The 18,125-nt window shown below is 39.3% G+C and overlaps 1 protein-coding gene across 4 annotated transcripts in view; it reads left to right on the top strand.

Annotated features, from left to right (window-relative positions):
• myocd (myocardin) overlaps positions 1-17,627 on the top strand; it is a 28,705-nt gene extending 11,078 nt beyond the window's left edge. For 2 of the 4 annotated variants that reach the window (XM_088284447.1, XM_088284446.1), the window contains 9 exons: positions 3,994-4,175; positions 5,757-5,861; positions 5,946-6,259; positions 7,105-7,261; positions 7,402-7,920; positions 8,502-8,993; positions 11,064-11,210; positions 14,532-14,589; positions 16,017-17,627. In XM_088284447.1, the coding sequence (XP_088140573.1) occupies positions 3,994-4,175; positions 5,757-5,861; positions 5,946-6,259; positions 7,105-7,261; positions 7,402-7,920; positions 8,502-8,993; positions 11,064-11,210; positions 14,532-14,589; positions 16,017-16,603 (2,561 nt within the window). In that variant the 3' untranslated portion in view covers positions 16,604-17,627. Of the gene's footprint in view, positions 1-576; positions 733-3,993; positions 4,176-5,756; positions 5,862-5,945; positions 6,260-7,104; positions 7,262-7,401; positions 7,921-8,501; positions 8,994-11,063; positions 11,211-14,531; positions 14,590-16,016 lie in introns of all 4 variants that reach the window. The other 2 variants (XM_088284449.1, XM_088284448.1) reach the window with 2 other exon arrangements.
• Positions 17,628-18,125: the final 498 nt, after the last annotated feature.

Here is an 18,125-nt window from a genome sequence, read left to right as displayed (position 1 = left end):
CCCAGTTCTATTTGTAGTTGGCACAAAATATATTGAACATATCATTATTATTATTATTATTAATTTCAATCATCCTACGAGGTGGCACATGAGTGATCTGTGTTGATGGGGCAGGGACTCGTGCTCTGCATTCAAAGAAAATGATAGGAGCCACTTTATTTTACATGATACAAGTCGGCCGTGATCACCCCCACAGCGGCGCAGCTCCACCTCTTTCAAATCTGCCAGTCTGTGCAAGGCGTGCCGCACCAGATTTACGCCATGAAAATACATCGCTCGAAATTGTCCGTAGGTGTGAATGGTGGATTTTTCTCTAAGCGTCCTGTGATTGGCTGATGACCACTCCATGGCGTATTTCGGCTCTTGCTCATACCTATTGGTGACAAGCAATATAAAAGATGGATGGATGGACTTTCTTGATGTTTTTGCAATGTAGAGTCATTTCATATCCAGTGAAAGTTATCATTTCTCTGACTGAAAGTGTGAGCACTTCAAAAGTATCGTAAATGCAACCCGGCACTATAGTGCGGTGAGTCCCATGTTGTTGACAGTGTGGCCCTGCTGTGTGTTCTCCAGACTCGGCCTCAGTCAGTCCCTCACTGGAGGACCAAGTGAGGGTAAAGCGAGGTCGCCTCGCAGAGGAACTCAATGAGAAGCTGGCTCTCAGGCCGGGTCCTCTGGAGCTGGTCCAAAAGAATATCATTCCGCTAGGCTCTGCCCTCACCGTGACAGGTATCAACTGAGAGATGCTCCTCGAGTGTATTAACACATTTAATGGACTTGCATCTCAACCTGAGTGCCCCCCACATTAGCATTCCCGGCATGGAGAATTTAAAAGGAGAGCATGCTCCTTTTCTAATTGAAACTCAATAAAATGGAGCGCACAGTAATTCGGGGCGCATGCACTTGAGTTCTTGTGGGGTTTTTTCGACATTTGCACCAACTAAAATTGAAAGGCGAATTTGAGCTAATCACCATGACACCAGTTTGTACAAGATACTATATATATATATATATATATATATATATATATATATATATAAAAACCCATAAATTAAAATTTGTTACTAATAAAATTTCTATTTAATCATTTGCTGCCATTGACGGATAAAGAAGCCAACCAAAAAGTAATAGTGAATGAGTTTACTTCATGTCAAAGCAACAATTAGTGCATTAAAGTCTACAGATTGACCTCTTGAAAAAAGAAACAAGTACTGTTGTGATTTATATAAACAAAATTTGAGAATTGTGCACTTGCTCGAGAGACAAAAAAAAAATCATAGTGAAAACCCAAAAAGTTTGACTTTAAATCTCCAAAATGTTCATTTTAATTGATAAAAGCCTGTTGGGTGTATTTATCTGGAGGTTTAATCGTTGTTTATTGGGGAGGTTCAAGTGTTTGGGGAGCCCTCTTGAAACGCCCTCCTGCTCTTCCCTTTGATTCCAGGAAATACAACTCGGACGCACTTGATTTAGCAATATACGTAATGTTTGTCTTGCAACCCCCTCCATGTTTTGTGCTCTCTTTATATCATTCCTGACAGTGTAATGTTGTGTACATGTTTTACTATAGAGGTTAGCGGTTCTGTTTGCCTTGATCATTCAGTAAACACTCGGCGTTAAGAAAGATGCAGTCAACTGGTTTACACGACGGCGGCAGAAGGATGAAAGTGCTTTATTGGGATGAGCAACAGCTGTATTTAGGCCACCCTCTCTCTTTAGAAGTGTTTTTGCTAGCATGTGTGTTGGGCTCTATATGTTTGGAACTACCTCCCCAACTTTTAGCACTTGTCTCTGGCTTTAACGGGCCCGCGTGGCTCCAGCAAGCCACCTACAAAGGTTTTTGACGGGACCGGGCTGTCGCTTGGCAGCAGCATGAACCCCTCACCTTTAAGCTGTGAACCGTGAGCACAGTATTCGCAACCTCTGTGCGGTAATACTGGAAACTATGTGACCCCGCCCTAACTCCTAAACAGCCACTTGAAGAGTGGAAGTGTCCAAAGCCTTCCAGAAGTTCCTTCAGTGTATCACCTCAGTCTCTTCATGCGATCCGATTGACGCAGTTTCATGATGGGGACGTACTTAACTGTATGAAGCTTCATGTGGGTGCGTGTGTGTGGGTGTTGCAAGGGGGGTGGGGCGGGAGGGGTCACTGGGTTTCATGAGCCCACAGCAGTGATTGAAACCAGGGATCTGTTCTTGGCCGTCACGTGTTTGGATGCAAAAAGTCCAATCTTCCATCCCTCACACATACACGCCAATCTCCACCATTGCTTCGTCTCAGATAGGCGCTCTCAGTTCCTCCAATCGCGGCTCAAGCCCTTGTCAACACAGCCAATGAGGATGTAAAGTGGCTATGTCAGTGTTTCACCAGAGCGGAGAAACACCTCCGTACTGAGTGTGTACCAGGTGTCAGTGAGACATGCAAGTCAAGTGTCGCACGTTAACAAACATTCATTCTAGTAGCCATGAGCACACTAGGAAAACACACTAATTTATTTGAGATTTTTTTTTTAATCACTGTTTATTCTAATTAAGGCTTAATCTAATTTTCTGTTCAAATGAATATGTAATGTCATTTCCTTTATTTAGCTCTGAATATACTACTTTTTTTTTCTTGATCAAAAGTTATATTATGCCCAAAAGTATTCTATCTCCACACAGCAGTCCTTCTCACAAATGGGGGCAGACTCCACTTGGGGGTTGCGGTGCAACTCCAGTTAATTATGATGATGATGATGTTTTAATTTTTTTAATTTATTTTTATTATTTAGTTATTTATTATATATATATATATATATATATATATATATATATATATATATATATATAGCGAGCATCAAAAATCAATTAAAATCAGAAAATTGGTTTTGATTTGACGAGCTATACGTGGGATCCTTATCACACCCCAAGTATTGAGAATCGTAATGAATCGTCTTTTATAGGATATGTTCATCAGTTATACATTAAATTGGTTTGTTTCTTTAAATTTAATTATCTTGGGTAGTTTGGGCTTTGGAGAGCTTTTACATATTGTTGCATACTATTAAATATCAAAAGTTACAGCTCTACCGTAATGAATCATCGTACCCCTATGTGTCGTTGTGCGTGTGTATAGATATATATTCGACCAGGTATTTTTTTCTTTATTTCTCAGTGAATAATGTCAATGACAATTTTCAGTCACCGTGTATGTAACATTTCAGGAGGAATCGGAAACCTTTTTACCCAGCTATTTTTACACAACGATTAATGTATGTGAAATGTGAAACGTTTGTCCAGAATTTATTTATTTATATTTTTGATTGAGGTTGTGTCACGTACTAATGGCTTTAAATGATACGTTATAACGCCTTCCTATTCCATATTTTACACTAGAATCTGCATAATTCACCGTAAAATGGGAAATTAATTTTGAGTTATCAATAAACGACTTTGTCATCCAGCTGCATATACCAGGCACATTTTAAAAGGATGACGCCATTTGATTTTTTACCAACGAAGTAAATGCGATAAAAGCCTTTTGGGTTGTGATTCTTTGCTCGTCATCAGAGCAAAGTGAATGGGATGACGTGATGATTGTGTTTTGAACGTCAGTTGGGGATGATTGTCCATGCGGTGTTGCTAAAGTTGTAGCTACACCTTCACAATAGGCTGGAGTTGTGAAAATAATCTTGAAGTGAAGGGTTCACGTTTTTCATCGGAGAGCAATGATATTCAAGAATGAAAAATAACCCACAATGGGGTTGTTTGGTCTTGGCGGAGGCCTTCAATCATTCAAGTAAAGGAGAATTTCTCGTTCAAACTCATTGGCGAAAAGGTCTGGTGGATATTTTATTTTTTTAGTGGCAGAATCAATCATCATCAGTTCATTTTAATTTGCTTAAATTGCCAAATCCATTATTGCAACGACAGACTAAGCGTGATATTCACTATTTGCATTTTATTTCGGTTATAATTGATGATTAAACGCATTTGGGGTCTCCTTTGCAGTAAACCATGGCAAGTTCCCCAAACAAGAGGACTCGTATGCCTTTGAGGAGGACAGCAGCAGTGAGAGTTTGTCCCCCGAACAAAATCACAGCGACGAGTCTCAGGGCTCGGCCTGCGCTTCGTCTGAAGTGGTCGGCAGCATGCACTCATCTTCCTCACCTGCGCTCACCGGCACACAGCAGGTACAAACAACCGTACACTTGTCTTCTCGACAGATTTGCAAGATCCGGATTGCTTGTTTTCTGCCCACTTTGACAGTGACAGGTTCTTATGAGGCGCCGTTAGGGACATCATTCAGGAAGGTTCTTAGTCTCGCCTAGCATATCTTAGCCTGTTCTTCCACCTTGTGGTGTCTGATTAAACTACATCCCACTTCTCTTGCATTTTTTTTTTTTTTGCATCAGGCAAGCAGTTCCTTCTCCACAAGACTGACTAACCTAATTTTAACCCGTCGTTGATTTTAAATTTAAATTCGAAATCAACAATAATGGTCAGGTTAAACTTAATAAAGCAACTTTGCCCGAGCTGGTAGCAGGGTTGTGTTTTGGAAATGTAATTACGTTAATATTTTTTATTTCCTTCTGAGTTTTTTTTTTTTTAAATGTAGTTAGTTTTGTTTATTTTTCGGTTTTTATTGGTTTTCGTTTTATTCAAAAACATTTTTAGTTTAGTTTTAGTAGTAGTTTTTGTTTTAAAAACGTGTTCTAATCTGGTGTGCAAGGTTAAAAAAAAAAACAGACCACGGTAAGAATTGTGAAGTAAAAATTCAATAAAAATATTTTGAAAAATCTTCATAATAGAGCGTACCGTAATACTGGTCCACACACGTTGAATTACAATGAGTGCAGGAGTGCAATGAATCATACTGCTTCGAAAGTTAGATGTTGCCATGCACCCAATATAAATAAATAAATAAATAAATATATATATATATATATATATACGAACTAAAAAAGAAAAGCAATTCCAGTCTGAGTTAAATGTCAAGAGTCGGAGAGTCATTCAAGCTAAAACCAGACGCAAACTCATCGCCCAAGAACAACATCATTTGGTGTTTTTTTTTTATTGGCTGCTGCTTGATAACATTGCTTCTGACTATGACTCCAAGATGACTGTTCAACCTTCTCTTCTTCCAGCTAACGGCCGTGCGGTTAATATCGATATAAATGCATTTAAAATCAACTCCAAAAGGATCGCGTGTGAAATTTATTGCCAAAGACAAAAAAACGAAGGACATATTCACTACAATTATAATTAATATTAGTTCGATTTGTAAATGCAAAAATTGAACGTGCTGAGGGAGAGTGCACCCACTGAGAACTTTCTTATTCTACCAGGGGTCTTCAGTGCTCACAAGTTATTACTGGACAGTGTTTTCAAGATTATTCCTGATTTAAGTAGCAGTAAAAAACTGTTTTTATTTGTTTTATGATTTTCTCTGCTTGTAGCTCTCTGTTGTGGATCAAAGTTTACTTTTGGGCCTCATAATAGTAAATAACAATGAACAGTGGTTGCATACCACAAATTTGTTTACAGACATAGAGAGGATTCGAACCTTTAGAAATTAAAGTTTAAACATGCGATACTGTGTGCTCGAATGTGGAAATAATTATTCAGAGTCACGTTACAGCAAATTGAGTGTATTAACACAGTGTGGCATTTCTACTTTACATACAGGCAAAATATGGGATACCCGAGGTACAAAACAAGTTCATTTAAAAATCAGTAGATGTTGCAAAAAATTGTATTTTGTTTGTGAACAGGAGGGCACAAGCAGAGACCCGTCTGACCAAAGTCAGGATGAAGGACAGTCTGGAGTTTGCAACAACCATGCCACGCCCCCAATACCAGTTCCAGCTATTGTCAAGGTTTGCACTTTTATTATGAATAACATGGCGTCATATTTTACCGTGCTTATAATTATTTGGCGTGTGTTTTTACTTTCCAAACAGTCTAAGACATCAGACAAGAACCGCCATAAGAAGCCCAAAGACATGAAGCCCAAAGTGAAAAAGCTTAAATACCACCAGTACATACCGCCGGACCAGAAGGCTGATAAGTCGCCTCCGCCTATGGACTCGGCATACGCCCGACTTCTCCAGCAGCAGCAGCTGTTTCTTCAGCTGCAGATACTGAGCCAGCAGAAACACGCTCACACTCATTCCCAGTCTCAGCAGCATGCACATCCTGGACAGATGCATGGACAGGCTCAGCAGAGGCAGCCTGCCTTCAGTTACCAGCCGCACTCGCAGGCACACATGCAGAAGTAAGCACGTGGCAAAAATAATAATAAAAAAAAAATACTGAAACAATTTGTTTAGTGACATATCGTATGTCTTTAATGTAGTTATGGACAAATGAAGCTTTGCACTACCACCTAGCAGACAATGTGATAGCATTTTATCCATCTTAATTATAAATAATATTTAAAAACAGGGCAAGATATTAAATACTTATCCAGCCTTAAGGCTTTTTCAACTCAGGTTGTATTTTTGCATTAGCACTAAAATGTTAGCCTCTTAGCATTCCATCAGATAGTGACGGGAAAATGAAGCTTCATGAAGCACTCTAAGAAAAAAAAAATACAGAACCAATTTTTTCCGACGTATTGTATGCCGTGAACAAATGGAGCTTCATGAAGCACTTGTGATATTTTTTGCTCCTCTAGATGGGGCTCTTGGTTTAAAAATAAAGTCTAGTGTAATAGAAATGTATTACATTTCCACTGCATCTTTAAACCAAAAGTACCGTCTAGAGCAGGGGTGTCAAACTACGGTCCTGGATGTCCGGTGTCCTGCATGTTTTCCATCTCTCCCGGCTGCAACGCACCTGATTCAAATGATCAGGATACTTATCAGGCTTCTTCAGAGCTTACTGATGAGCTGATCATTTGAATCAGGTGAGTTGTAGCTGGGAGAGATTTAAAACATACAGGACACCGGTCCTCCAGGAATGGATCTTGACACCCCTGGTCTGGAGGAGTCATAAAATTATCACGTGCTTCATGCAGCTTCATTTGTCCATCTGTACTCTAATTTTACTCTGTAATAGTGTAAGAATACATTGCGTCGGTCTTGGTAATAAGTAACGGGTTCAAATCTTTGATTTTAGAGGGTCTGGCGAGCAGCTGTCAGTTTGCACGCCCAACGGTCTATCCAACGCTGGCGAGAGCAACTCTTCCTCACCAATCAAGACCACATATCCCAACCAGAACAACATCTCCGTAGTAAAGCCTAACCCCCTGCCTGCCAACTTGGATGACCTTAAAGTAGGTGCTACTGTTTTTTACCGCCGTGTGATTCCAGTTAAACTCATTCACTACCAGCCGAGTAAAAAAAAAATATCTTTGATGTATTTAGCCATCAATGGCAGCCAACAAATTAAGTATACGTTTTTTGGTTTCGCAAGGTATCAGAGCTGCGGCAGCATCTTCGTATCCGTGGATTGCCCGTGTCAGGTACCAAGACGGCTCTTATTGAGCGACTCCGGCCCTTCAAGGACTCCAATTCCGGCTCATCTCCATCGGGCTCCTCTGATATCACCACAGTGACCTTCCCCGTAACTCCAACAGGCTCGCTGTCCTCTTACCAGTCCCCATCCTCTTCCAGCACCTTGTCACAGGGTGGATATTACCCGTATCCCAGCACCTCTTCTACCCCACCAATCTCACCGGCATCTTCTGAGCATTCCCTCAGCGGCTCGCTCCCAGACAGCTTCAGCGACGCGCCCATGTCCTCTCCGCCACAATTTTCTCTGCAGCCATCTCCAGGCCAGCTCGGCGTGGATGACGGCCTAGGAGGGGGTGGACCGCGAGGGGGGGAGGGTGGAGGAATGGAGGGCATGGATGCAGAAAAAGACAAAATGCTGGTAGAAAAACAGAAGGTGATTGAAGAGCTGACATGGAAGCTACACCAGGAGCAAAGACAGGTGAGAGCAGCAAGTGTGCTTTAAAACAAATCCTAGAATGACTCAATGGAGCAATAGTGGAATATTCCGATATTTTTATCACACATGAAAACTAGGGCGGCTCAAGAAAAAGGCATTTACTTCTAAATGTGCTGTATCCGAATCAGAAACCCGGAAATAAAACAAATCTCGTGACGGAGAAATGTTTTCATTTTCTAGCAAAAAAATAAATGAACTCGCCTCGATACTTTGGAACAACGAATTTCACTCTATAATCATTTTCTCAAGACAGTAATGAGCGCTTTAAAAACAAGCTGCATACCAATTGCTGCACATAAAGTCAAAATCAGACATATACAGTAAAAACAAACTACAAATTACAAACATAAAAACAGTAAACACAATGAAACAGTAAAACAATGTTGAGTCTCATGCAGAGCCAAAGACGGGAGAACTTTCAAGAATGTCCACAAATAATTGTGCAAACACAGAGAAGTTGAGCAGTTGAAAATCATCCAAAGTTAACTTCAATTTCTCCGGAGACAATGTACAGTATGACTCCGAATTTAATCAAACGTTTAATCTTCTGCCCACGCTGTTAGGTTGAGGAGCTCAAGATGCAGCTTCACAAGAGAAAGCGCTGCTACGGAGCAACACAAAGCATCATCGCTCCATCTCAGCCCCACAATCTCTCCGCGCACAATCAACCTCCAGCAATGATGGGCCATCATCCCTACGAGGTCAACATCAAACAAGAGCCCATGTCATTGTCTTCAAGCTGTCCGCTCTCCTCTCCCAAACATATCAAGAGCTCCCCAGGGAACTGCATGGAGGACATGGGACAATGCAACGCGATGCTCCCCAATATGGGAGGTGATTGCGGGCCACATTGTATGAACTCCGCCCCTCCCTCGGGAAGCCCGTCCACCATGACTGCTTTCCTCAGTCCGCAGTGCTCACCACGAGACTCAAAGCCTTCCGGAAGCCCACAGCCATCATCCCCAAGCAACCCATATATGCTATCACCACCAGTGGGGAGGGACGGCTGCGGTCACCCTTCATCCCATTGCAGTACCAGAGGATGCATTATGCAGGTATGATGCATTTAACTAGACAAATATTCCGTAGAACAATAATCTGCAGAATTTAAATAATTAGTGGAACCTTAAAGGTTGAAATATTTTTCATAAGGGATAACTTGGCTGGTGGTGCTCAAGGGCACCATGTCAGTAACCACATGAGCTCAGATTGGGAATGAATGAACGTAAATGTCAGGTGGGTGTGTGGAGGACCCAAGAGCAAAGAGGCAGATGGATTGGACAGGTCAAAGAAAGAAATGCGAGGCGTTGCAGGGTACAGGGCTGGCAAGCAAGGAGTACAACGACAAATGATTTGTGGAACATAGGGAACAAGGCAAGGTCAGGATGCTAAAACATTTGTTGGGTATACAATGCAAACTGGCTGAATGGCAAAACTCTTGAGTGAGAGAGTTGATCTGGCAACGACGTGCATACAGGGCCCAACTTAAATACTCTTGATGGTAATTGCTTGCACCTGGTCCCAGCATCTTAGTCTCATTAGCCCTGAAAGTCACATGCACACACACAAAAGGGGAGGGGCTCAAGGTGCAGGGCTGGGTGCCCTAACAGTAAAACCGTCCTTTTAAAATGTATGGCGGATTCAGCCGCTAGTTTGATTGAGATTGAGTGGCCATCCTAATTTTGCTGCAATTGAAAATTAGACGCAAGAACACAAGAAACAGTCAGCCATCCACGGCCGGTTGTAGGGAGGGGCAAGAGGGGGCCTAAATCCTCCAAAATGTATTAGATTTCATATTTTTGCTATCTCAAGCCTCTCTCCTCCGCTCCACTTCGCACTGACTTAATGTCTTGCTTGCCACCTCAAATATAAAATATATCATTGTGAGGGATAGCTGTCTGCAGTGATCGGAGACCCAACATCCAATCACACTTCAGTATGCAAATGAGCTAGTGTCAGGTTTATAAAAGCAGTAAGCTGCAAATGTGAAGCAAATTGGCTTTATTAGACTCATTCATAATGTTTTGTGTAGTGATATACTTAATTGTTGATAACATAGTAAAAACAAAAGATAATATTTTTCTTGAAAATTGGAAAATTTGTTCAGTCAACAACAACAATCAAAATCATATAACCAAATTATTTTAGTCGCTAAATTGTAGCCTACTCTCCTTGAACAGGATTAGTAAGCACTCAAGAAATGTGAACCATTAAATGTAGTTATATTTTAATAACCATTGAAACATATCTATCGGGTTCAGTTCTGGCAGGGTAACTACAACATGGCTTGTAGGCCACAACCCCAAAAAGTTTAATGCTTTTCTAATACTTAACTATAGAATTTCATATGAGCCTGAAAAGGCAAAGCATGGAGAGTCTCTATCATGAAACTCCATGACGACAATGAATGAATAAAGCAATCACTACCAACAGCTTCTAAAATATAGCCTCTCCCTTTACTTTCTCAAGCGTTTTGGATTGTTACAGTGTCAAGTTAATGTATTCATGGGAGACAATCATTTTTTTTCCCACAATTTTTCAGATCAGTTACGTTCGGCAGTGGGCCTTAGATTAATGGGGTATGAAGGTTATTCATTGAAAAAGTCAAGACGGCCTCCACAATGTCAAAATAAAAGTACTTGACCATTTCTGCGATAACCGGCACATATTTGGTCAAATTCAAGCTTGTGAAAACAAAACAGTATTTTCACAAAGGATTACATATTCAATTCATTTCATTTTTTGAAATGTTGAGATGTAACCAAGATGAAAGTCAGCGTAACCTACTGAGAAAGCCAAGGCAAAGTTGTGCTTTCTGGGGGGGTAAAAAGTAGTGAAGGACAAATGAAGCTTCATCAAGCACTCGCGATTGGTTTTGACTCCTCTAGATGAAACGGAAGCGGAATATAATCAATTTCCACTGCACGAGGGGTCACCTTTAAACCAAGAGCACCATCGAGAGGTGAAAAAATAAAAATAAAAATCACAAGTGCTTCATGAAGCTTCATTTGCCCATCACTCGCAAAAAGACGGACGCAAATAATCTAGACAAGAAAAATGTTGGTAATAATGCATTCAAAATGACTGAATACGACTTTAATATTGAGCATGCTCTCTTCCAACAGGTACCTCACAAGAGTGGTTCTCAGCCCGTCAACTGTTCTTATCCTCCAGACCAAAGAAGCCTTCAGGGAGTTTATTCCAATACATCAGACTATAGCCTCAATCACAACGGCTCAGCCAAACCCGGCAACCCAAACATGCAACCAAAGGTAAACAATCGCGACATAAATTGCGCCTTTACCTCAGCGACATCTTCTTTGCGTCCACAAAGCCCCATCATTCCATTTACAAACCAATTAATAATCCGTTGAACGATTTTCTCATTAAAGACACCCGAGTGGTAAGCACCAGCTCAGACCTAATGTCACTTCTCACCTGTTTCATGTAGATGTCATTTTTGCCCCCTCCTCGTCACGTTGGCCAAAAGTGCCAAGTGTCCTTCAATAGCTCACATTCGTCTGACTTAAGACAGCCCCCATGCTATGAGGATGCAGTCATGCAGGTAAATTTGAATCCGAGTTTAAAATCCTACAAATCATGGCTGGCCCTTAAATTGTTTTTTGACCTAATGGCATTTCTTTCTATTCTGTTGAGTTTTCTGAAACGCATACTGTATTTGCTCTGTTCTCTGCCCTGTCTTTAGTTTACACATTTTTTTTAAACACACAAGATACATGCATACTTTGCGTTATAATGAACAAAGGACCATAATAGAGTATAATGCAGTCAGGCTGATGCGCAATATACAGTGGAAGCTCATTTTCCAAATTCCCGGATTGCCTTCAGGTTATGTGTTCTTTTCAGTTCACGAACAGTCTTGGCATGCACGCAGAAAATTCATTTGAGCTTTTTCTTGGGCTGTGAAAACGTTTTCTTCATACATCACGCATTATAGATATTTTAGGTTTTTTTTCTTTGCTCTTAATGCCTTTAAATGCTTTTTTTGCTCCCAAAAACCCAAAAGTGATAGCACTGTTTGGTAGTAATAAAAGATAAAGATAAAGATAAAGATAAAGATGTCCTTTATTAGTCCCACAATGGGGAAATTTGAAGTGTTACAGCAGCAAAGATATAGATCACACAGAGTCGGCGGCGTAATGTAGCCGTTAATGTATAACATTAGCAGCAGACATTCATAAAAAGCATGCAAATATACACAGTATAAACGTATCTAAGTGTAAGGAAACACTCCTAATGCCTGTCCATTATACAGAGGGGGAAACGCTGTAATGATAAAAACTACTGAATGATTGAAAATACTGCAATGATAAAGATATTACACTGATAAAAGTACTGTAATGGTGAGAGTACTGAAATGACAGGAAAGTACTGCAATGATAGAAAATACTGCAATGATAAAAGTACTGTAATGGTAAAAGTACTGCAATGATAAAATATACTGCAATGATAAAAGTACTATAATGGTAGAAGTACTGCAACGATGGAAAAATACTGCAATGATGAAGTATTGTAATAGTAAAAGTACCGCAATGATAGGAAATACCGTAATTATAAAAGTACTGCAATGATAAAAGTACTGTAATAGTGAACGTCCTGCAGTGGTAGAAATACTACAGTGATAGAAGTATTGTAATAAGAATACTGTAATGGTAAACAAAATACATCATTGGTCGATGTTTGGACAAATGAAGCTTCATGAAGCACTTGTGATGTATATTTTTTTTTTACACTTCTAAATGGGACTTTTGGTCACGGTCCGGGTTGAGGTAGGTGAGGACCCAAACGCAGGGAAGCCAGGCAGGGGTAACTTAAAGGGCATTTAATAACAGAAAACAAAAGGCAAACGAGGAACTTGGAAAAACTGGACAACGACAGGGACAGGCAACAGGGACAAGCGACAGTGACAGTGAAAATGACAATGGACCAACAAGAATGGAAAGCAACCAGGGAACTAAATACACACAAATTGACGAGACAACGAGGAGCACCTGGACAAGACAAGGGTTGGAAGGACCGGATTGGTTAACAAAAGGGCTTGGGTAAACGAACACAGGTGGACACAATCGACAAGACGAGACAAGACACAGGAACAAGGCCAAAACATGAAACCAAATACTAAACCAAAAATAACAAATACAAATCATGACACTTTTGGTTTAAAGTTTCACTGGAAATGTAATACACTTCCTTTGTACTAGCCGTTATCTTTAAACAAAGAGCAACATATGGAATAGAAAAAAAAATGTCATAAGTGCTTCATGAAGCTTTATTTGCCCTGCACTACTGTGCAGAAGCCTGGTCAAATTACTGTTGAAAAAAAGTAGGAAAAAAAAAACTTTAACGTGAAAATAGTGTTGTTGTACACACAATAGGCTACTGTGTGAAAATGTTAAGACGTACAGTGATTTGAGAGCTAACACATCACTCAACAACATACTGTATTTTCCGGACTATAAGCCGCTACTTTTTTTCCTAGATTTTGAACCATGCGGCTAATACAACAATGTTGCTTTTCTGCAATTTTTTTCTTGCACCGGTAGGGGGCGCTCTACAGTTCAGAAAATCGCAAAATAAATCTGTATTTTTTTTCTTTTGCTCTTGGGTCTGTTCTGTTTTAATTAGCAAAGTTGTTGCCGCGTTAAAAGGCACTGTTTTAAGAATCTGTTTATGTACCTTTATTTGCATTCACAGTAAGAAATTGTTCACAAACAGTCAACAACAATTTTTTTTCCAACATAGAAAACTGCGGCTTTATAGCCTGGTGCGGTTTGTATATTGTTTTTTTTAAATATTTTTCTATTTATTTATTTTTTAAAAGAGCTGCTGCGGTTTATATGCGGGTGCGCTTTATAGTCCAGAAATTACAACAGATATATCTATGTATGATAATAATAAGGTAACTTCGCACTGGGTTGGAATGTGTAAATGGCATTTCCATTTATTTCAATAGGAAACATGACATCGGATTGCTTATATTTCAGTTGAAGGTGTTAACCGAGGTTCCACTGTATTGTATGATCCAAAAGGTAGATGTCAGTCACTTGCAAAAAATAGAGCATTATACCAGTAATGATGTTAATGATTCAAAACAAAATAATGATCTTCAGCCTCTTCTGCTTCAATTTCCCTTTCCTCATTTGAGCGGTTCTCCCTCATTAACTGTGTGCTAATAATCTATTTCATGTTCACCAGCAAAAGTACAGAATCCTCCAACATCATCAGCCCAAAATTTATTGCAATGAAGTGAGATGGCACCCAGTCAATATCACTTAACATTCCATAAATCCCACACTCATAAATTAGCAATTTACTTTTTTTTAAAAAAACATCAAAACATAAAAAACTGTTTTTCCCCCTTTAAAGAGCTATGTGACAAATACTTTACACTGCTTCCTTCGTATTATTTTTTTCATTTTTTTAAATAGTCTAAACAGTCTAATGGTCTTTTTTTTTCCAAGAAATATTTCAATAACTGTTCTGCTACTCGATAGGCTGCTTAACGGCTTTTATCTTTACAAAGTGAAAGCAATCAATCACCATTATTTAAATTCAACACTTATGTGTTGCAGCAACTGACCAGAAGCCAGCAAATGGATGAACTTTTGGATGTCCTCATAGAAAGTGGAGGTAAGGTCAAATACTAATTCTATCAATGTATATAAAATACGCACGATCCAGTAACAAAACTCGATAAAAAAAAATGCATATTAAAAAAGTCGATAATGCACGATGGTCAAGTGAGAACATCAGCTTTCATATAATGCATTCTATTGTAATAGTTTACAGTGACGTCAAGCGCACTATTTTGTTCCATGAGCAGGGCAAAATTTTAGCGACACATAACGCAGAACAGTTCAACACCGTTGTTTATTTGGAATATTTGGATTTGTGTCACACTTGGTTTAATATGTTATTTGATGCTAAGCAGGAGAGGTATTTCTTTGCTAAGCAAAGCAGCCCGTGTTATTATTCCTTAATAAATATATGGGCCTGCTTCTGGAAAAAAAAAAAAATCCACCACCGAAAACTGCTGCTGAGCAACAATTAGCATATTTGCATTTCATCAATTCTCATTTGATAGAATACTTGACTGCACGGAAACATGAAAATCAGTCCTCTACATCGCTGTTGCTGCAGTTACCGTACTAAATAGTAACGTACATTCATTTTCTCATTTAGAATTATGCGTCTATTCTTATAAGATGCAAAACCTAGGTAAGATGTATTTTTTTTATCCATCTGTCTTAGCACTTTTTGCAAATTAGCAACTGGATTTACTATATTTTAGCTTAAACAAAGGTTAGCACATTAGAATTTTTTTTATCAAGTCTCATTAAAAACAGTACTGGGATACAGAGCAAGATTTAAAATCCTTGTCAAGAGGCATTGCATACAATATAAAACTTAAAAACAGGGCAATATATAAAATCTTTATTCAGGCTTATTGCTTTTTCAAGTTAGGTTGTATTATCGCGTTAGCATAAACTTGTTAGCCTGTAAGCATTAAATTGAGATTTATGAAGCACTCTAAGAAAAAAAAATACTGGACCAATTTACAATATGTCTCTAAACAGTTATGGACAAATGAAGCTTTTGAAAAACTAGCTGGGGCGCTTTGTGTAAAGGTAAAGGCTAGTGCAAGGAAAATGTGTTAAATTTCCACTGCATCAACTAAGAGTGCCATCTAGAGGAAACAGAAACGATCAAAAGTGATTCATGAAGTTTCATTTGACTATGACTAGTTCTCATTAGACATGTTCATTGGAGGATGGAAAATCCTTATCAATTTGTTTTTGTACTTTTGGTGGAATTTGTGATTACACTCACTGGAATCTGTAACAAAATGTTGAACCTCGCACGTGGTGTGACAAAGATGTGCTGCCAAATAAATAAAAATAAAGTAGTCTGCACCTGATTTTCTTCAAAGCTTGTTTAACAAATCCGATCAAGTGTGAACACATGCTAATTGTTTGTACCTAGACTTCGTAAATCTCTATATTGGTAACAAAACCGTCAACCTGATGCGATACTCCCTCATCTTCTTTCTCTTCAAGAGATGCCAGCTAACGCCAAAGAAGACAAGGAGAGGTCCTCTGTAACCAAAGTCTTGCCTCACATTACTGTGTTCCCAGGGTACCCCAGCCTACTCGTCCCAAGGCTCCACCGCCACTACGAACACCATTCACCCACACAGCTTCATTATGACCACCTGGAGACTCTGCTGGGCCCCATGAGCAGGGGAGGGGAGGCCACCTCTGTCAAGATGACCCCAGATGACGGGCACCAAGAAGACGACGGTAACCGAGACAGTGACGGATACAGCAGCCCCCATAACCACCAGCAGCGCCACCCTCACCATCCCCAACAGGACAAAGTGGGGGCAAATAGAGATCTGCTGGACACGCCTCTTTCACCCCTCAACAAGGTGTCTGCTATCCCCGAGGTGCAAGGGATGGTCAGCATGGCTTTCAGTGAAACCCCGTGGGAGACGATGGAGTGGCTGGACCTGACGCCATCAACCTCAACCACTGCCTTCAATGTTCCAACGCCCATTGTGCCAAGCATTTTTAATGCAGAGTTCTTGGATGTCACTGATATTAACTTAAACTCTGCTATGGACCTTCATCTGGAGCACTGGTAAACACAGACAGTTCGACAAGCCGAAGCCAAGAAACTCGCTTTTAGTAATCGAACAGACTCAGAAGAGTAGAGGCCCAACAATCTTGATTCAGGCCAATCCTGATAGACTTTATCATTTACGCACCTTATGTGTATGCGATGGCCTTGAGATCAAGTCATTATTTGAGGAACATATTTGATTTTTGTTAAAAAAAAAAAAAGTATAAAAAATGTATACATTATGCCATTTTGTCAAAGTTTTATGGAAATTGGTAAATTACATTTTGCAAAACTCAACTAACTGGGTCAAGCAGCTTTGACACCAACTGTGCTCTTGCGTTGAACACATTCCTGGCCTTAAAGCAGCCAGAAGACAGATGGGGTCGCTTGTCCTGACAATCCTTTATGATATCCACCAGCTTACATAATTGTATAAAGGAGCCTTCAAAAAAAAAAAAAAAAAAAAAAAAAAAAAAAAGCACGCATGGGACAGCAAAGGAGTAACCATGCTTGATTTTAAAACAGGACAACCAACCCAACAAACTCACAATCAGTCATCCCTGAACCATAAATGTGCACAACACCCAAATGAATATGAATGAAATATTCTCCTGACAATTTTACTTCAAGCATCATAAAGCTTTATCATACACACTTGAAAAAAAAAATGCTCAAAAAGTGTTACAGCATCGCCACTCTGGTCCAAATTTTGATTTTGAAGTTTTGGGTCCTACGTTTGTGTTAATAATTTCATCTTTGAATGTAAATATGAACAAAACTCACTGTGCACCTTTAGTTTAATTGATGCAGTATTTGATACACTTTTGCTTTCTGATATTAATTTGAAGTGGGTATCAAAAGTCTACACACCCCTGTTAAAATGCCTCTTTTTTGTGACGTAAAAAAAATTTGACCTAGATTAATGATTTCATGTTTTCCACTATTAATGTGACCTATATCATGTACTACTCAATTAAAAAAAAAAAATATATATATATATATATATATATATATATACATATATATATATATATATATATATATTTATTTTTTTTTCCTAGAGGGAAGTAAAAGTAACTGAGATACGATTGTGTGTGCTCGTATATCTGGCTTTGGTCAGAATCAACCAATCACATTCAAACATTTGCTAAATGCGAGCAAGAACACACCTGCCAGCTCGCAATAAACTTCAGCTGTTCCCGTAGCCTTTTTGTTCTTTGCTTTTACACTTTGTGAAAAGATTTTTGATTTGATTTGTACAAAGTATAGGTCACAATAACACTGGAAAAAAATGTGGAATGATTTTTCTAAATCACAAAAATTTTTAAAGTGAGGGTGTGTGGATTTTTTTTATCCTCATGTAGAAATGCCTGGCATTCATTTGAGGGACCCTTTTAACTCGAAATTTTGTTTGTTTAAAATATTTATCCTTGGAGTGGCATTAGTAAAACAAATGAATGCCTTTGAATTATTTTCTGGGGAGCATATCTATTTTAATCGGCAGAAATTGTGCATTTACCAATTATTTCTGCTACCATGCAACC

Source organism: Idiotropiscis lumnitzeri, chromosome 20, assembly GCF_059441095.1.
Source record: "Idiotropiscis lumnitzeri isolate Australia: NSW breed Sydney's pygmy pipehorse chromosome 20, RoL_Ilum_1.0, whole genome shotgun sequence".
Taxonomy (NCBI): domain Eukaryota; kingdom Metazoa; phylum Chordata; class Actinopteri; order Syngnathiformes; family Syngnathidae; genus Idiotropiscis; species Idiotropiscis lumnitzeri.
This window is presented reverse-complemented; position numbering and strand designations above follow the sequence as displayed.